Source organism: Hesperophylax consimilis, unplaced genomic scaffold (genome assembly GCF_061612785.1).
Source record: "Hesperophylax consimilis isolate HC1 unplaced genomic scaffold, BYU_Hcon_1.0 scaffold_40, whole genome shotgun sequence".
In the NCBI taxonomy this organism is placed as follows: domain Eukaryota; kingdom Metazoa; phylum Arthropoda; class Insecta; order Trichoptera; family Limnephilidae; genus Hesperophylax; species Hesperophylax consimilis.
In genome coordinates, this window is record NW_028301270.1 from 1021783 (window position 1) to 1042392 (window position 20610).

A 20610-nucleotide genomic window follows, 5' to 3' on the forward strand; every position below is an offset into this window, starting at 1 on the left:
GCCTTGCTAAAATCGGTATAAATAGAGTCAACTTGACATTTACTAGACATGGAATCAGATATATAGTTTTGATAGGTTAACAAGTTAGTAAGGGTAGATTTTCCAGTAGAGAAACCATGTTGCTTAGGAGAAATGACGTGGTTTAATCGGAAAATAACTTTTTTAAGAAGAATTTTTTCAAAAACTTTAGGAATTGTTGATAAAAGGCACACCGGTCTGTAATTAATCACCTCGTGTTTATCGCCTTTTTTAAAAATAGGCGTAAGAAAGCTGAATTTCCATTTAGTAGGAAAACATCCTGTTCGTAAAGACTGATTAAACAGCAAATATAAAGGATACGCCAGATTGGTAGCACAATTATTCAAAAATACAGGAGGTATTTTATCTGGTCCACCACTTTTGCTTTGATCTAGTAATTTTAGTTCAGTCAATATATCATTATATTCTATGTGGATAAAAGATAAATTAAGATTATGATCAGTAGTAAAATTTGATACTGTACTAGCAGAAACTGGTGTCTCACATTCATAAACGCTTTTAAAAAAATCAGCAAAAAGGTCAGCGATACTTTTAGTGTCTTTGGCCTTTTTACCTGCATATTCCAAGTTGGCGGGTATACCAAAGTTGTTATTTTTCATTGATTTTGCATAGTTCCAAAAATACTTTACATTATGATTTATTGAAGTTTCAACATTATTAATAAAAGAATTGTAGCACATTTTTGATAAGATTTTACAATCTTTTCTAACGTTTTTAAATTCAATATAATTTGATAAAGACCTGTCTTCTTTATATTTCTTATGTAAAACTTTTTTAAGGGCAGTTAATTGAACAAGTTCTTTGTTGAACCATCTCGGATATTTTGATTCTTTAAAATGAATGAGTGGGATGAGATCTGTAATAATTTTATCCAGCAAGTAATAAAAAGATTCAATATTTTGATTAATGTCGCCTTCCTTAAGAAATGACCAATCTTCCTTGTGGAGACGATCATTTATGTCCCGATAATTCGCATTTTTAAAGTTATACGTAGGAATTGAATTATTTTGATTGCCTTCTTTAGTACAAGAGATAAGTATTGCTAGTGGGGGATGGTGGTTGTCTATCGGAAGAATAGACTCTAATGATTCATTTATAATAACGTTGCTTTCATTTGACAAAACTAGATCAAGAACACGATTATTAATATTACGTACATGGTTATATTGGGTTAAATTAAAAAGTAAAGACATATCTAGAATTACTCGTTCGCAGGCGGTTGCTGGTATTGAATTAAAATTACTGTCTAAAACGTTGAAATTGCAATTAGGTAAATTATAATCACCGCAAATAATTATTTGATGATTTGGATATTTTGTTTTTACTAACTCAACATCTTCACAGTGTTTTTTATAGATTGATATGTTGGCATTAGGAGGAATATAAACAGTTCCAATAATAGTTTTCTTGAAATCACCACTTAACAATACGAACAATTGTTCCACATCAGTATTTTTGATTTTGAGTGCTTTCGAAGTAATATTTTTGCGGACCGCTATCAGGACACCACCTCCTCTTGTATTGGAGCTGGTATTCTGACTCCGGTCTGCTCGGTGGACATGGTGCCTATGTAGTCCTAGCTCCGCTGAGAAGATTGATGATGTTAGCCATGTTTCAGTGAGTATGATGACATCATTTGAGAAAGATGGAGCATTTACTCTGAACTCCTTTAATTTTGTTCTGATGCCCCTGACGTTCTGGTAGTAGATGAGGCGTTTATATGGCTGGAGTTTTTTGGTTGAACATTGATAATTTTAGGTGAGTTGTTAATATATTTTATGGTTAAATTATTTTCTCCCTTATTTTTCCGGTTTTCTAACTCCTTCCATACATTTTGAATTTCTTGGCGCTGAACCCATGTTAAGTCTTTTTTGGTTTTAATACTGAAATTTTTGTAGTCTATCGCCTTTTTTTGAAGAACCAGTTTCACTTGATGTTGATCTGACAGTTCAATCTTGATCGGACGTATTTTATCCATTTCTTTTTTACCTAAACGGAACATTTTTATTTCAGAGGTATCAACATTTTCAACTTTGCTTAGAATACTCAAAACTTTGTTCTTATCCTCCCTCATGCAGTCAGTTTGAGTACCAGTTGAGCACTCAGGTACATTAAACATTATAATATTCTTAGAACGTAATTTTCTCTCCTCCATTTCCGCTAGTGTTTCGCAAATTCCAGGTAGGTCTTGTATGGTGTTAGGTAGAGGTTGGACCTGAGGTGGCTTCTGTTGTGAGATGTTTGTATAGGCCTTCAGCTCTCCTTCCAGGAAGCCCACTTTCGCACCAACAACACTAATATTCCCCAAAAGTTCCGAAAGTTTAGGAGTTAATTTAGCCATTTGCTCTTTGGTAAATTTATTCGATGGATCCATAATGGTACTGTTCATAGAGTTTATTATATTACTTGCCATCGTAATAAAATGGTAGGGATCACACGAATCCATAATTAGTAGATCGAAGCAGAAATATAAAATATGAAAAAGTTTAGCTGCCCTGATCACGTACTCGGGATAGTATGCGTAAATGTGAAGGTAACTTTACTTACACACACACTAGAAGCAAGTGCGAACTAACGAATCGACAGTTCGTCTGACAATAATGTCTGAGTCCTTGACGGAAGACATGGCGGATTCTTTTACTTGACTCCTTGTATCAGGCATTGTGACTAGATGTACCTAAAGATTAATTGGAAAAAAGAAAACAGCAAGGCAACATTAATCACGTCCGAAGACGGCAATAATGAAAAGTAAAAGTCCCAAAAGAGGAAAAATGGGTGTCAAATTATTTGTACCTACACATCTAATGGACAAAAGTTCAGAAATGGACATACACCAATACTAAAATTTCAGATGTGGGAATCTGGAACAACTTACAACAATAAAAAAAAAAAAATACGAGATACCCACCAATCTCGCAGAGTACCAACGGACAATAAATAATTTTAAAAGGATAAAAGTAATAATAAAATTTTTAAAATTGTCTTCAATTTCTAAAAGAAACTCGGCTAGGGGACGACGCAATCCAGGAAGACACACTCCAAACGACATTAAAAACACGAAGAACAGGCCAAATACTAATGTCACACATGAAAAAAAAATCAATCCAAAATGCTAACCTAATTAAAATGTTAAAAATATCCGAGAAAAAACCACGTTGGTGCGCCATTATAACCAGATTTCAAGGTTAAGGGGCACGTTGCCATTATGATGGGATTTAATCCCTCAATGGGTAACATGATGATAAAAGAAGTAGTAATAAAAAGAGTTATGAATTACAACATATTATTTATTTCTACAGCGTACAAAACCAGAGCAAACAAGAGATCTCAAAATATTCATGATTGAATTTAATCCTAGGGCGTGTGCGTCGGACCGAAGGCCTTCCGCATCGGACTTTTTAATAATAGGTAATAATAATAATATTTGGCTAATTTATATAGCGCCGTTTTCGTGAGAAATCACCTCAAGGGCGCTGACAAGGTAGCAATGTTAAATGGTGTGACTAGAAAAGTGAATTAAGAATAAGTAACATGAAACGTGCGTGTGTGTGACAAAAGTATTCTGACCTGTTATAAAGAGTAGAGGGCGCCAAACATCATTTTACATGACGTTAAATTTAGATGAGAAAGCAATGACCAGCAAGACGAATTATAATATGTTGCGTCATTGTTCCCCAAAAGATCGATGTCTCGGAAGTTCGTCCAATGTCGTTTGTCGCGTTCGCTACGTCTTCCGGGATTGCGTCTATAGCCGGCGGGAGCCGTAATGGTACTGGCCGCTCGGGCGCGCTCGAGTTGCCGTCTCCTCTCCTCTTGTCGGAGTCCAGTGTTTACACACTCCGAATCATCTTGAAATGTAGCGGGTAGTAAAGAACTGCTACAGCTTTTGCGAAATATCACCTCAGGGGCGCTGTACAGTTAATGCAGATATTACAAAAAAAAAATAATATAAATATTACAAATTGAAATTAAGTTAAATAAAATGAAGTACAGAAACAGGTGACACGGAGATGGAGAGTCTGCTGCAAGAATCCTAGGTGGTGAGGAAACTGGACCGGCTGCTGCAGCGAGAGAGTCCACCGCGTCCACCAACAGTGCCAGCACGAGGTTCGTCATCCTTCCAGGTATGTGTCTGCTGCTAATAGAGCGCTGACACAATGTCCTCTCATGGATTCCAGACCTTGGCAGCACCGCTGTGACATTCGACGAAGGTAGAGGATGGAGACTCTGCAGCAAGAATCCCAGGTGGTGAGGAAACTGGACCAGCTACTGCAGCGAAAGAGTGCACCGCGCCACCAACAGTGCCAGCACGAGGTTCGTCATCCGTCCAGGTATGTGTCTGCTGCTAATTAAGCGCTGACACAGTATCCTCACATAGATAACAAACCTTGTGACGCTCGGAAAGTCCATCTCCTTGTACACTTGTTTCTGGTGATTATGTTAGTGGTGCATTGTTCCGAAATAAAAGGCGGCGGACGGAATAATAAATCACCTTGGGCACTTGTTAGGGCTTTCACTGTTTCCAAGAATAACATTGAAAACATCTGGCGTACAACAGTTACCGATTCTCGTCCCAAGTTCAACTTCAACTTCAGCGAATTTAGAATGTTTCTAGCACAATTTTCGATTATTCATTTTTGAAACACTGCACTCTAGTCACATTACTATTAAGTTCTGATTACTAATTGGTAAGTTAATTTAAAATGTTGATTCACTGATTTTTTAAATAACTTCAAAGGGATGTTGCCTCGTTTCCCTTGAAAATACTAAAAAAACACAAAGCGGTTGGAGACGGCATGACGCGTCCAGCTGCCACAAACGGCGCTACTCATGACGTAGCGTGAGATAAATGCAATATCAAGTATATTTGCACAAGTTCATTTAAAAATAAGCTGATAGATATTTATTTGACAATAATCGCTGTCACTTTGCAGAGTTTATTTTACTTGAAATCACTAATGAGACCGTTTAGAGTTCACAGTTTGTAGATATTTCACTGCACTGATCTTCACGAAAAAGTTTACCGATACTTTTTAGATTTTTTACGTATTATAGGCTATAAATTCCGATGATCTTTGTGGAGGGATATTTTTGCGTGTGCTCTGTGTGAAGTATGAATAATTAACTGATAATATACCTTAATATCTTATTCCCTAACATTTCCGCAAACAACACCGCCTAAATCTAATAAAATATCAGTCAACACAGCTCAAGTCATAAAATAAAAGTTAAAATAAAGTAAATCGTCAAAGTAAGTAAAAATAATTATTTCTTAACCGCTAACTAGGGTATTTGTTAAGTAATAACAGAAAAAATCCACCGATTTTTTAAAATAAACAGTTTTTTTCGTCTCCTGTAAAGTTGGTAAAAATGACTTATGCGGTGTTGTTAGCTAAGGGACGATATGCATTGGCAACCCTGGTGCACATTCACATTAGAACCAATGAAAATGATGTAATGCAAGTTTTTAAATACCGGTAAATTGTTTATCAGGTGCGGTCATGGATCTATTCTTGCACTTTGGTTCAATTCAATACCATTCGTGACTAGATGCATATTTTACCTAGTGTTCTTCAATGTTAAAAGCAGGTAATCTTAAGAATAAAAACATCTCGACTCCCATGCAAATACAGCACCAGTTGAAAAAAAAGGTAGGCTTCATGAGACTGGTGATGACTCATGATGTCAGTGGTCACGTCCATAGATTTGATGCTTTTTCGGGAGACGTGAAAAATTAAAACTTTGAAAATTATTTTAAAACCGACTATATATAACAATAAAAAAATAATGGTATTTAAGTTAGAAGGTAAAATAATAAAAATTGACTGGAGTTTAACAAAAAATATGGTCAGAGAATTTTTTTATTGAAATCAATACCTATAACATAAAATTACTGACAATAATATTTCATTTATACACAATACGTTTTTTTCTGGACCACAGATCAATACATATTAACCCATTGCTATACAAACTTTGGTTCTAAAATGTATGCCCGAGACTCTAGTCCAGTGGTTCTTAACCTGGGTTCGATCGAACCCCAGGGGTTCGGTGAGTCAGTCTCGGGGGTTCGGTGGAGGTCAAGACCCCCGACTTATATGATTCGTGGTGACATGCCCCGCTTGTCCATCATTGGCTAAAGGTGATCACGCAGCGGTAGAGCTTGCGATTACCGGTCAAGCTGGCCGCCCGAAAATGACCATAGTCATTATATACGGACCATAGACATTTACTCCTAATTTTTCAAATTAGGAGGGGTTCGGTGAATGTGCATATGTAACTGGTGGGGTTCGGTACCCCCAAAAAGGTTAAGAACCACTGCTCTAGTCATTGAATCAAGTTAGGAAGAGGGAGCGGGCCAGCAACCGTCATGATATGGCGTACAGTATACTAATAAACAATATTAGCGGCCACCCTAAAAAGACAGCAGGTATGCCAATGGGTTAATATTCATTAATTATTATTACAAATAGCGCATATTTGATCACATACACTTGTAAACATCAGGCTTATAACATGAGTTCTTATTTAGGTTTGGTCTCTTGATCAGTAACGTATCTAATATAAATGGTATCTTCAGCTTTAGGGTCTTCTGACTCTTCAGGATCTCCAAGATTGGAACAAGCAATGGCCAATACAGAACCGTCGTGGCAGAAGCTTAATGAGGTGATGCAAGTGTTGTATCGATGGAACTGGCATAACCGTTTCTTGTTGAAGCCATCCCAGATGTTGACGTAGCCGTCAGAGCCGCCTGTCGCAAATGTGTTGTAAACGGAGTGGAAGCTGATTGCGTTGACGGGATAAATTTTTTCAATTCCTAGAAAAAAATAGTAAAAACCAAATAAAGAAACATTACAATTGTCTTGTGCAGCTCTTTGCAGCAGGAATTAAAATATTATTAACCTTAAAGCAAATAGTTTTAAATATTTATCTACAAACATACTAATTTATCTACAAGCATACTAATTTATCTACATACATACTAATTTATCTACATACATACTAATTTATCTACAAACATACTAATTTATCTACATAGATACTAATTTATCTACAAACATACTAATTTATCTACACACATACTAATTTGTCTACATACTAATTCAATTTGTCAGTGCTTTTTAATTTTGTTTTGACTCCATGAAGAAAAGTGGGTCAAATGCCACTGGAAGTGAATAAGAGATGGGAGAAAACACACGACATGAGAAATCTAAAGTGCTCATATACGATCCAAAATCAATACACCGAGCAGTGTGCAGAGGCAGTTATATTCAAGAGCTCGGCTGTGAAATAATTGGTCATCCTCTGCGCTTTTTCCCTCCCATGACACTCCTTTCTTTCATCAAAAAAACACATAAAGCATCCCAAAGATAACACAGATCCTGACGGAGATGATTCCTTTTGAAGTTAAATAAAAAAAAACGTATCAAGAGTCGGAATAACAGAAGTGGGAAAATGACACGATGATATGTTAGTAAGTTGGTTAGCCACAAAAGAACATACCTGCTTTTTTGATTCTGTGGCACTTGAAGGCATACATCTTCTTCTGCACCTCGGGATTGCTGTCAAGGTACTCCATGGCCACGCTGCCCTCGATGGAGCTGAGCACGTAGCCCTGCTTGTTGGGGAAAACACGGATGCAGCGTGTCTGGTACTTCAGCGAGGACTCGCGGCGCTGGTTGGTCTGCGCCATGTTGCGCACGTCCCACACAAAGATCTTACGGTTCGTAGTGCCTACCACAAACTTCTCACCAATCACGCTCATCGTGTACACCTGGAAAAAGCTTTTTTTTAGAAACAGCATGTATTTGTTATAAATATATCATATTTATCAACTAAACAAACTTTTATCAATTCAATTTAAACCACACTGTAGAAAGAAGAGTATGCAAATTTGCATCTCAAAAAATGTAAGCATCGCAGGGAATGATTTTTCATGATCTCATTTGGGTACATTTTAGGTTAGTTGACAATATTTAATGCGTGACAGACAGGCTGTAATAGTAAATCACATGTTCATGCTACAGAGTAAAACTATTGTTTAATTTTTTTTAATACAAAATAATGTCTTGAGTGAGCAATCAAATAATATACTCAAAGCTAAGCTGGAAAATATACAGAAAATAGGAACACCCTTAATATGCACATTTTATTTTAAAAACACTTTGTATCAGTTAGCTAATTTATTTATTTATTTATCTACGCCTTTCGGACTTTTACATAAAACAAGTATAAATTAATTAACACATAAATTTGTTTTTGACCACTTTATTTTAATTACACTCAACAGGTTTCAGAGTTACCTTTCCTTTAAAACGAAGAATTTTAAAAACAGTTTTACTGGGTGGCGCAGATGGATCGGGTGGTTTTAAAATACTTGTCAAACTGTCAATTTTAAAGGTATTGGATTGAAATAAAGTGCAAAACGTGTAGTTACAATGGAAGTTTATTAACAAACAATTGGTAAAGCTAGTTTTTAAAAATTACATCCATCAAATGCCCTCCTTCTCGAGCGACGCATTCTTGGAGTCGGTCCTTAACGTTCCGCATTGCCCGCTCAAGCACATCACCAGGAATTAATGTGATTTCGTTGTGAATTGCTGCCTTCAACTCCTGAATTCCGGGTATCGGGTGGTTATGAAGTGGACTGTACGTCTGGAGTGGGGGAGCCAGGTGTTCGGCGGTCTTCGTGCTGTGGTGGGGGGGACGGGAAGTTTCAGTTGCAGACTGGCAGTCAATCGCGATGGCTACGTGGTCCGTTGAGCATCGTGTTTTCGCAGTGGAAGAGTTTATACGCAATAACGAGTCAATTGTTGCTGTGACGCGTGCCTTTCGCAAGCGTTTCAACATCCCAACTCGAGGTAGTGTTCCTAAGCAGTGGCGGCTCGTGACTTTTGGGTGTACTAGAGTGCTAATATTATAAAAAAAGGCATTTCTGATGTTGTTATAGCTGAAAAAGATTTTTTATTTTTTTTTCGAAAATCGATTTTTTGTATGAAGATTTTCAGGAAATTTCAGTATACCCGTGCGCCGCACGGAATTCCTGAAAATTTTCATACAAAAAATCAATTTTTGAAAAAAAAATAAAAATTCGTTTTCAGCTACAACAACATCAATTAAGCCATTTTTTGTAATATTAGCACTCTAGTAACCCAAAAGTCACGAGCCGCCACTGTTCCTAAGCGAGATACGATATTGAGTTGGGTGCATAATTTCCGCACTACTGGTTCATGTGCTCCAAAATGGACGTCTGGACCTCGAAAAATAAGAACGCCTCAGAACGTGGAGCGTGTGAGACGCGATGTCATTACGAGCCCACGTCGATCAACGAGACATCGTGCTCAAGCTCTTGGAATGTCACGTCGAAGCCTTCAAAGGATTCTTAACAAAGAACTGAAATTCCACCCCTATAAAATCATGGTGGTCCAGAAGATTCTCCCAACAGACCATCTTCAAAGGCTTCAGTCTAGCCAACGGATGTTGGAGTTATTGGAAGATGAAAACCTGATTATCATGATGTCTGACGAGGCTCACTTTCACATTAACGGCTACGTCAACAAGCAAAATTGCCGTTACTGGGCCGACACTAACCCAAGAGACCTACACCAACGGCCTCTCCATAGTCACAAAGTGACGGTTTGGTGTGGGGTTTCTAAGGTAGGGATAATTGGGCCTTACTTTTTTGAAAATGAAAGGGAGCAGGCGGTTACTGTTAATTCGCAGCGTTATGTGAACATGATTGAAGAATTTCTTCTCCCACAACTTGAAGAGAACAATTACGACATGGACAATATGTGGTTCCAACAAGACGGGGCAACTGCACATACCGCTAGGATATCAATGCAAGCTGTGCGCGCTCTTTTCCCTGGCCGTTTGATTTCCCGTAATGGAGATCTCCATTGGCCCCCTCGCTCACCGGACCTCACGGTATGTGACTTCTTCTTGTGGGGCTATTTAAAAGCAAGGGTGTACGTGAACAAACCCCGGACCATTCAGGAGTTGAAGGCAGCAATTCACAACGAAATCACATTAATTCCTGGTGATGTGCTTGAGCGGGCAATGCGGAACGTTAAGGACCGACTCCAAGAATGCGTCGCTCGAGAAGGAGGGCATTTGATGGATGTAATTTTTAAAAACTAACTTTTCCAATTGTTTGTTAATAAATTTCCATTATAACTACACGTTTTGCACTTTATTTCAATCCAATACCTTTAAAATTGACAGTTTGACAAGTATTTTAAAACCACCCGATCCATCTGCGCCACCCCGTATAATCAATAGAAGAATAAAAATAACCATGAAAATAATAGCACAATAATAAAACAATGTAATAATGCTTGTAGCTTTATATATATTATATAGCTACAAGCACAAAATATTATAATCTACGTAATCAGAGTGTACGTACACATGTTTAAAAATATACAAACAGTAGGACAGTTATACGTTAGTAGTATCCACTTTCGACCTAAAACACAATTAACATTTTATAGTAATCAATAACGTATGTACCCTAATAAATTTTTGATTAATTCATAATATTATTAATTATCATTGTTTAAACTGTTCAAATAAGCATTACTTACCCATGTTGAATAAAATAAATCATTTAGGGGTGTTTCGGTTAAAACTGGGTATTAAGTTTAAAATAATATTATCCATAAACAAGTGAAACAAATTCATTATATTCGCTCTAGATAAATAACAACTGCGAATGAAGAATGTCAACTAGAAACACACACACAGGAACACCCATGTATACTGTTGTTGTTGATGTATTACGCATTTATTTGTCGGGCGATTCTATTCTCGAACCCCTGCCCCCGGCATACCTACTCTAGACACCCTAGAAGTATTTGTTTGGCCGGCTAGCGACCATTCCCCCGGCCCGCGACGACCTTACCTCATGCCCGCTTAGTGCGAATGAGACAAAGGCAAAATTTAATGTAATATTCAATTAAATTTTTCGTCGGACTAAATTTGGGTTTTTATGTTAACACAATTCTTTTTTGAAGAAATTTTTTTTTTTTATAATTCTACATACTCTTGAGAGAGGATGGGTAAGATTTTTCTTTTCGGGGCTATATTTTATAATTTAAAGCATAAATCGGACTCTCATCCGTACTTTCTACATGGCACACCTTTTGATTTAATAAAAGAAAAATCAGTTTAATTTGGTATTTTAGCCGTAAATCCAAAATTTTAATTTGTATGAAAAGGTCCGCGCAGCCGTTCTTCTTAAGTGTGTCCCTGTTTTCTGTATATTCACAGCTAAGCCAAGTAGATACATATTTTTAGATTAAGATTATAAGGGTTAAATTAGAAAAAGATAAATAAATCGTCTTACCCGTTCATTTCCTTGGTTATAGGTCCCTACACATTGCGGTGATCTGTTATCCCATAGTTTTACCGATCCGTCCCAACTGCCGGTAAGGACGGCGTTTATTTCGCTAGCAAATTCTACGCATCTTATAGCGTCTTTATGTTCGCCCATTATAGTTTCGATATTACTGTTAAAGTCATACATTTTTAAGGTACCATCCAAACCTCCGCTGTAGAAATGAACGGCATCCTGAAAGAAATTTTAAGTTAAATCAACATGAAAGCATAAGATCATAAAAAAATTATTTGTATTGCAAAGAGAACGTGTAGGCTTCAAAGAGCAGATCAAATGCGTCCCTAACCGAAATTGTAACCAAGAAATAAAAAATTTAAACATACCCGAAAACAAACATCCAGTACGGGTAGATCGTGGGTGTATTTATGTCTTTCAACATTCGTGGAGATGTCGTACAGTCGAACAGTGCAGTCCCATGAAGACACCAAAAGAAATTGGTTTGATTTGGGGGCAAATTTCACTGAAGAAATGGCATCTTCGGGACAGTTCTTCAGCTTAAACTCAATGCGAGATTCGGAAATAGTCATATTGAAATGATACAACAACAAAATTGGGAAAACCTATTTAACCTTGTTTTTGTTTCGTAAAATTTTGAGCACTGCTAATCAAAACAAATAATATAGTTTCAATTTAGGTTAGAAGCGGCGTTTGCGGGATTACAGTTAATACACGGATACCGCCATAGACATAGATTATAGAATAGATACTAGCAGATCATAAATAAACCTAGCAGATACTAGAAGTGGATAGTGGATACTAGTGACCTAGTGACTAGGTACAGTAGATACCACCCAATGATACCCGACCATCTCTAATCAGACAGCGACAGCCCCAATTTTTTCTATGGATATGGAATAAAATTCCGCACTCGACACTCTCGAAAGTCATCATCTTGGGAGTCATCATCCTGCTCTCCCCCTTGGAGCGGCGCCGAGGCTCTGCCGACCAGGAAACTGCCCTAGCAGAAGTTACCGTCTCGCCTCCGCCGAGAAACTTCCTGCTCTCCCCTTGGAGCGGCGCCGAGGCTCTTCCGACCAGGGAGCTGCCCTATCAGGAGTTACCGTCTCGCCTCCGCCGTGACACTTCCTGCTCTCCCCCTTGGAGCGGCGCCGAGGATCTTCCTACCAGGAAGCTGTTCACTCAGGAGTCGCTGCCTTTCGACTCCGCCCTTCGGAGCCTTGGCCCAGGCTGAACTAATTCCGCCCTTCGGATCCAACCCAAGTGGCCGCTTGTGTGTGTCGGTGATAAGTGCGAACGTGGAGATCCGCGGTTCCAGATAAGAAGTATAATTTAAGACTATTATTAAGCCTAGATTAAGACTAACTCTTCTTTATACATTTTATTAAATAAATTTTAAGAGTGTTTTGTAACTAAGTAACTTCTTTTTTTTACTCGTTCCTCCTTTTCTTTCACATGAATAATATTAATTATTAACTTCCATTTTAAAGTTGTTACAATTATTAATATTAAATCCCCTTGAGTAGAGTTATAACATACTCTTTTGAATAATTTTCAAAATTCTGATATATTTTATCTGTTTTTTTCCCGTCATATCTGTTACAATCGATTAAAATAAAAAAATGGAGTGCAAATAAAATCTTGTGGTTTTTCAAAGGGGTTTTAAAAATTGATGAAGTGGAATGAAGTTTATATTAAAAAGTTTTACGGAACGTAAGCAAATCTGCCGTTATATTACTGTGCTCATAATAAAGTGCCGTAAAAAAAGTAAGATATATTGACAAAAATAGAGTAATAGCTCAATAGCTGAACCGAGAGTGGTTTATTTAAGGCTGAATGTGGCTGAACCTCTCCATAAATGAATATAAAAAATATGTTCGTCAAGTTTTTATCTTGGCGGCTTTGACGTTTCAATTTCAATGTTTCGGCTTCGGCGGTATCTATGGCCGTATGGTGGTATCTAGGGAGTCGCTATATGCACAGCGACTAGTCGACAGGGGCGTGGCCAACATATCCGAGCATACCCGAGTGTGTTCCGAACACACTCGGGTATGCTCGGATATGTTGGCCACGCCCCTGTCGACTAGTCGCTGTGCATATAGCGACTCCCCTCAAATGTCATACTAAAACCACAGATAAATTATAGATAGATAGATAGATGGATGCTTTGGAACAACCAATGGGAGTCGCTATATGCACAGCGACTAGTCGACAGGGGCGTGGCCAACATATCCGAGCATACCCGAGTGTGTTCCGAGTAAATTGTTTCTCACGTCACGTCACGAAACGTCAGAAATAATCAGAAATGGCGTCTTTGAGTGGCGGTTCAGACCGTCTTTTAGAAGTTTCATTAAGTAATTTCAAAAAGAATTCAGAGACGGGTATTATCAGTGGATACATTGACGATGAAGCATTTCTGTGTTCTGTGAATGCGTTGGGGCACGCTTTTTCAACGAGAGACAGTATGAAAAAGAAGTTGGGAGGTAAGTTCTAAACCTTAGGGCCTAGGTCTAGGGTAGGCCTTCCCATTTCTTCAGTTCATAAGCAGCTGCTGATATTTACGAGTTATTCGAAATTAACATTTCCAATCTTTCAGATGCAGTATACACGTTCTGCCCGCCTACAGTAGAGTTCTTTGGGATGCCATTTACATTCGGTATGAATGCGTACAGAGAGTGCGCCCAAGGCCCCCGACTACACAGCCCAAATAACAGCAAGGAGATAGTTGAGTTGGTATGTTCATGCACCCTAGAACCACATCAGCTAGGCCTACTCCCCCTCGTCTTTCAATAGTAGCATTGACAGAGCATCGAGGACTCGGTGGTCCAAGATTAAGGTCTATAACCCCAAAATGATCACCGTATCGTCGGTGATGTGTTTAAAATAAAAATAAAAGCGATGGGCCTGGGCCTAGGTAAGCTAGGACTAGATTATACCAGGGGCCTTCCTAATATGGCAGTTGGAGCTCCGTCTCAATTAGATTAACACGACAATCACACCAATCACAATTCATCTTTGTGTGTTAAAAAGTGTGCCGTGGCTCGTAACACATCCTCATGTCGTGTTAGTCTAAAGAAGACCGTGCTCAAAGTGCCAAATTAATTAAAGCCCCCACTTGTAATTTTATACTAATGTCAACATTGCATAGGCCCTAACAACTTTTGTAAAAGTTAATCATCTGCGTCAAATAAGTTAACCATGGGCAATTTATTTGCCGCACAAATAATAGGTGTCTTATACGTATAAGCCTATTAGACCCTATACCTTGAATTGTTCTTTCAGGCTGATCACCCAAACCATAAGAAGAAGAGGTTCCGGGTTTTGGACTCCAAGAAGCTTGGTTGTCCCGCAATGATGAGTGTGAAACAAATCAAATATTTTCCAGAATTTCCTGTTCCACCTCAAATTTCAGAAAGAGCAAAAACGAAGGTATGATAGTTTCTTTTCTCTGCTTATCCCTACATGGGCAATCACTTTATAACATTTTAATGTTTTCACTATAGTTAGATGCAGTGTTGTGTCAGATACTTTTTAAAAATATCTTTTTTTTATATTAACTCCACACAGGAGGCCCTGAAGAAAATAATTTCCCTCAGGGCCTATATCATCTTTGGGGATGCTGTGTGGAGGGTCTTTTTGTGGAGAGGAAGGAGTGAACATGGGTCTTGAAGAGTCCCATGTTGTAGGAGGGAGGAAACACAGAGGCCGGCAACTCGTTCCACAGCCGAGCTGTTGAACTTAATAACGAATCGTAGAAGCGATCCGTTTCTCATGTGACAAATGTCAACCGTGTACAAATGTTGGGTGCGCGTTTGGCGTGTATCCCGACTACGCACCGGTGCCGAAGGGATCAATGACGCTAGTTCCTCAGAGCATCTTCCATTGTAATACCGATAGAACAAGGACAGCAGCTAGATACAGATACAGATACTTGGCAAAATTTGTAGCTAGATACAGATACAGATACTTGGCAAAATTTGTAGCTAGATACAGATACAAGATACATTGTAAAATTGTATCTGTATCTAGATACATATACTTTTTAAAAGTATCTCACAGATACTCAGATACATTTCTTCTTTTTTGGGGGAAAACTTAAAAAAATATATATTATCGAAAACAGCGATTACTTTGATTTCTTAAAGACGGTAGACGTAAACGCTTGTGATTATTTTACATATTTACACTTGCTTGTTTTATTCGTTGCCCAAAAAGATATTGGCAAATTGGCCTGCAAGCGGTGATAACATAAATGCATTAGGGGTCCTCGCGAGTACCCGGGTAATATAATAATAATAATAATAATAATAACATAACATTTATATAGCGCAGTTTTGTGTTGTTTCACTACAAGTGCGCTTAACTATAATAAACTTAAAATAAAATTTCCTATTGTGTTCCTTTTAAAAAAAAATAATTACATAATATGAAATAAAGAATAAACGGTTTACACAAAAGCAGAGAATAAAATTTAACAATAACAGTGCTATTTTAGTAGAGGATAACAATAAAAGACAGTGACAGTGCACGAAAAATAAGAACTTTAAAATTAAAATATTATATAAAACAGGAAAACATTAAAATATTATATAATAGGTGGACATTAAACATAAAAGTACAATAAGGAGGAAACCGAAACCAAACAATTACCGGAAAACTTCAAAACCTGGCTTTTTATAGTATATTAAAAAAGAAGCTTAGATTCATGAGAATATAAATGATTTTAAATTATTAAATATGATTTTTTGAATAATTTTGTTTTTAAAACCCGTTTAAATTCAGCCAAATTTTGTATATTGGTAAGGGCTGGGGGAAGTTTATTCCAAATGAGTGGGCCAGCTACACGAAAAGAGCGATCATAGTAAACAGCTCGATTTGACCGAGAAAGTTCGATTAAACGATTGGTAACATCTAGATCTGCTGACCTCAGAGTAAACTGTCTATCGCTTAGGTTTTGTCGGACACGGTTAGCATATTACTACCCGGGTACCCGACGCCCCTTGGATAAATAAAAAAATACGTGAACTATGTGCAACTTGATTACTTTGGGTTCTGATGGAAAATTAAAAATAAATGAAATTATTCATTATTTTAATTTTATTTTTTAAATTCTTTTTTTTTTTATATAGGGGGGTACCCGGGTACTCGGGTTAGGACCCCTAAAATGCATGAATATAAACTGCTATAAAATATTATACACTGAGGTGTCAGATACTAGTAAAATGTATCTAGATACAGATACAGTTATAGAAATATAGCTAGATACAGATACACAAAAATGTATCTAGATACTACACAACACTGGTTAGATGCAAGGTTATACAAATACCATTTTGGACAACACACATTTGTTTAGAAGGAAATGTGGTGGGAATACGCAACTTCCCATCGCTTACTTAAACACATTTTCAACATTCTTATCTATTGAATTTGACTGTGCTGCCATGTTAGATGTCAGCACAGTACCATGGCCGGAAATATGATTACCAGGGCCTCAACACTGCAAAATAGAAGGTGTGAAGCATACTTCCCTGTGCCCTTAAAAGGAAAATCACATATTTTTTTTTGTAAATATTATTTTATATTTTTTACTGCCTACCAAACCAATAATTACTGTTTTTGCAGGGTTCTGTTATTTTTATTTATAGTAAAACAATGTGGCTTGTTTTCAGATTCTGAAACAAGTGAAGGCAGCCCTTCAATCCACCAGCCCACCTACGTAGAGTAGACCTACTGGGGATACCACAATAAAAAAAATGCGCCATGTTCTCTACCTCATGGTGGTGTGGAAATGAGTTAACAAAATTATTATAAGTATGTAATGAATAACCCGAAAAAATTACAAAGTTGGTGTTGGGTACGTAATGCTTGATTTATCTGTCATGTTTTTAAAGGGGTTTGTTCCCTCAATGTTTATATTTCCTCTGTGTGGTGTAATGTATTATTTTCCATTAATAAAATAATATCAAATATCAAATATGTATCAATGAATTGCCCAACTTCCCTCATTGCTCACTTATCCTTCAACATACTATATGGCATCCAAATTTTCACATAGACTCCAAATAATGATAGTTTTACTTTCCCATAGGTGTACTGTTTTGTAATGTAAAAAGATTAGATACTTTGAGTATATATAGGTCTTGGGATTATGTATGAGAATAAGTTGACATTTCGTCCTCATATCGAATATTACGAGAGATGGGAAGGCTGAAAGAGATATTGAAAGAAGGGTAAATGCAGGTAATTCCGTTAATGGAGGACTGAACGCCGTTGGCGCTAACAAAAAATTGTCCAAAGAAGCGAAGTTAGCAGTCCACAACGGAGTGCTGGTACCTACCTTGATGTATGGAAGTGAGGCATGGAACTGGCAAAGGAAGGATGAAAGTAGATTGAATGCTGTTGAAATGAGATACCTGAGGCGTATGTGTGGTAAAACCATGTTTGATCGTGTGAGGAATGTGGAGATCCGCAAAGAGTGCAAGGCTGATGTAAGTGTAATGATTAAGAAAGGGACGCTTAGATGGTTTGGGCATGTAGAGCAAATGAGCGAAGATAGGAGTGTAAGGAGGATATATGATGCAAATGTGAATGGTAGCAGAAGTCGGGGACGCCCGAGGAAGACATGGCACGATCAAGTGAATCAGATACTCGAGTCGGGCCATGTCAAGAGTCAGAATAATAGAAGAGTATGTATGAGACGATGTATGAATGCGAATGAGGCAAGGAGTGTGTGCCAAGACCGAGTTGTTTGGCGGTCCGTCCTCTCTGCCTACCCCTACGGGGAAACGGCGTGATGGTTAGTTAGTTGGTTAGAATGTGGTTGCCATACCAAACAGTCTTTATTAAGGCTTTGGAATCGACTTTATGATATTGGCGCTATAGTAATGTAATCTAACCAAATGAAATCAAGGTGCAAGAATCGTATGAAACGAAATATGAAAATTAGCTATCGGCTGCTCGGCAATATTCGGAAATGCTCGGCCGTGACGTCACAAAAAAATCTGAGCGGAGAACCAATTTCAAATAAAGCGCCGAAACACCTGACTTCGGGTATGCTCGGAAATGTTGGCCACGCCCCCTGTCGATTAGTCGCTGTGCATATAGCGACTCCCTGGTATCTACGGGAGTCGCTATATGCACAGCGACTAGTCGACAGGGGCGTGGCCAACATATCCGAGCATACCCGAGTGTGTTCCGACAGTGAAACGAAACGTCAGATATCATCAGAAATGGCGTCTTTGTGTGCCGGTTTATACCGTCTTTTAGAAGTTTCGTTAAGTAATTTCAAAAAGAATTCAGAGACGGGTGTTATCAGTGGATACATTGACAATGAAGTAAATTATGAAGCATGCCTGTGTTTTGTGAACGCGTTGGGGCACTCTTTCGCTATGTGCAACTTGATTACTTTGGGTTCTGATGGAAAATTTAAAAAAAAATAATTAATTATTCATTATTTTATTTTTTAAATTCTTTTTTTTTATATACGGGGGTACCCGGGTACTCGGTTACTCGGTTACTCGGGTTAGGACCCCTAAAATGCATGTATATAAACTGCTATAAAATATTATACACTAGATGGACAAAGGTTTAAAATTAACTAGAGAAAATCGGTAAAGAAGTTCACTTTGAAAATAAAGTATCTGAAAGTATCTGAGGTGTCAGATACTAGTAAAAATGTATCTAGATACAGATACAGTTATAGAAATATAGCTAGATACAGATACACAAAAATGTATCTAGATACTTCACAACACTGGTTAGATGCAAGGTTATACAAATACCGTTTTGGACAACACACATTTGTTTAGAAGGAAATGTGGTGGGAATACGCAACTTCCCATCGCTTACTTAAACACATTTTCAACATTCTTATCTATTGAATTTGACTGTGCTGCCATGGTAGATGTCAGCACAGTACCATGGCCGGAAATATGATTCCCAGGGCCTCAACACTGCAAAATAGAAGGTGTGAAGCATACTTCCCTGTGCCCTTCAGGAAATCAGATATTTTTTTGTTGAAAATATTATTTTATATTTTTTACTGCCTACCAAACCAATAATTGAATGCATCGCCCGAATAACGTTGCAAACAACAAAAAATCGTAAAGTGATTTTTTGGTGGAATAATGTTCTTTATGTGTACACCTATCTATCCTACTCTTTCACATCATGAAAAAAAATCTATCTACCTCTTTTAGTAGCATCCAAAGTGCACTGGGGGGGAGCCAGTCTCAGTGGCAGGGGCATTTAACTAAGCTTTGGCCTCGAAACTCATTTGAAACCGCCACGCCCACCTCAAAATTCTTATAGAAAACGAATAATATGGCTAAAAGCTCAGATCTCATTGGTGAGAACAGAAGGATTGGTTTGATCTCTCGCTCTCTACCATAATGACTCGTGTAACAGAAAGAGATGACGGAATTTTGACAGTTTCAAATCATTCAAACAAAATGACAGTGGTTTATTTATACACGCGGGTTGTCATTTTCTGCCGAAATACTATCATTTCCGTCGAAAATATTGCGTGTTAATGTTGTTCGTGATAAAAATACAATATAAGCCAGTATAGTGTTAGCGAGTTACAAACATATTATATTCAACCTACCTACGTAAGTTCAAGTTTAAAGTGAATTAACAGTTTTAGGTTATTCGTTCGGTTTTTTGAACAATGCTTCATACTTGACATTATGTCTTCCTCCACAACGTATAAATGTTATTTATTATATCGATAAACTTATTCATGTTATTGATTAGTGTTATCCTGTATTATCTTATTGTTTTGGTGAAATTAAAGATTTTTTAACATATGTAACCATGAGTTCATGAGGCTGAAAAATGTCGGAATTCTTCGTCATACTGTCGGACAATCATGTTTTGGAAATTTTCTTCAGTGTTTTTGCAAATTTCTTGTCATTTTGGGTTTCTTCTTCTCAGATTTACAAGTTTCATCTCAAGGAAATGCACTGTAAAAGTTTATTTTCTTAGTCAGGCCCTTGGAAAACATTTCGACATTTTTCTGCTTCAAGGACATTTTTATTTTTAAAATATTTTTTTTGGGCTAGTGAATGAATGGAGTAGGCCGAGAGCAATTATATTGTCTATGGTTGCATCTTACTTTTAGATGACCTTGAGTTTTTTCTATCTTGTCTACTGCTCTTTTCCGCACGGTAGGTACTGCTTGTATATCTGTGGTTAAGTACTGTATAATTCTG

At 37.5% G+C, this 20610-nt stretch overlaps 2 protein-coding genes across 2 annotated transcripts; one reads left to right on the forward strand and one right to left on the reverse strand.

Annotated features, from left to right (window-relative positions):
- Nucleotides 1–5913: 5913 nt before the first annotated feature.
- LOC149408976 (mitotic checkpoint protein BUB3-like) lies at nt 5914–12329 on the reverse strand. Its single transcript, XM_089650261.1, has 4 exons — nt 11761–12329; nt 11387–11611; nt 7543–7813; nt 5914–6856 (listed from the first exon to the last, which is right to left on the reverse strand). Exons 1-4 carry the CDS (start codon nt 11962–11964, stop codon nt 6564–6566), a joined length of 993 nt encoding a protein of 330 aa, XP_089506387.1. The 5' UTR covers nt 11965–12329; the 3' UTR covers nt 5914–6563.
- A 1334-nt stretch (nt 12330–13663) lies between these two features.
- Nucleotides 13664–17323, forward strand: LOC149408977 (uncharacterized). Its single transcript, XM_089650284.1, has 4 exons — nt 13664–13878; nt 13992–14128; nt 14678–14824; nt 17068–17323. The coding sequence occupies exons 1-4, from the start codon at nt 13701–13703 to the stop codon at nt 17116–17118; spliced, it is 513 nt and encodes a 170-aa protein (XP_089506410.1). The 5' UTR covers nt 13664–13700; the 3' UTR covers nt 17119–17323.
- The last annotated feature ends 3287 nt before the right edge of the window (nt 17324–20610 follow it).

What these genes read in the sequence shown, in the direction of transcription:
- LOC149408976 (XM_089650261.1), bottom strand. Translation starts at nt 11,964, where the DNA reads ATGACTATTTCCGAATCTCGCATTGAGTTTAAGCTGAAGAACTGTCCC. An exon ending in TACTGGATGTTTGTTTTCGG is followed by an intron (nt 11,612 to 11,760) that starts GTATGTTTAAAT and finishes AATTTCTTTCAG; the next exon opens with GATGCCGTTCATTTCTACAG. An exon ending in ATAACCAAGGAAATGAACGG is followed by an intron (nt 7,814 to 11,386) that starts GTAAGACGATTT and finishes AGCTTTTTCCAG; the next exon opens with GTGTACACGATGAGCGTGAT.
- LOC149408977 (XM_089650284.1), top strand. Translation starts at nt 13,701, where the DNA reads ATGGCGTCTTTGAGTGGCGGTTCAGACCGTCTTTTAGAAGTTTCATTA. An exon ending in GCAAGGAGATAGTTGAGTTG is followed by an intron (nt 14,129 to 14,677) that starts GTATGTTCATGC and finishes TTGTTCTTTCAG; the next exon opens with GCTGATCACCCAAACCATAA. An exon ending in CAGAAAGAGCAAAAACGAAG is followed by an intron (nt 14,825 to 17,067) that starts GTATGATAGTTT and finishes GCTTGTTTTCAG; the next exon opens with ATTCTGAAACAAGTGAAGGC.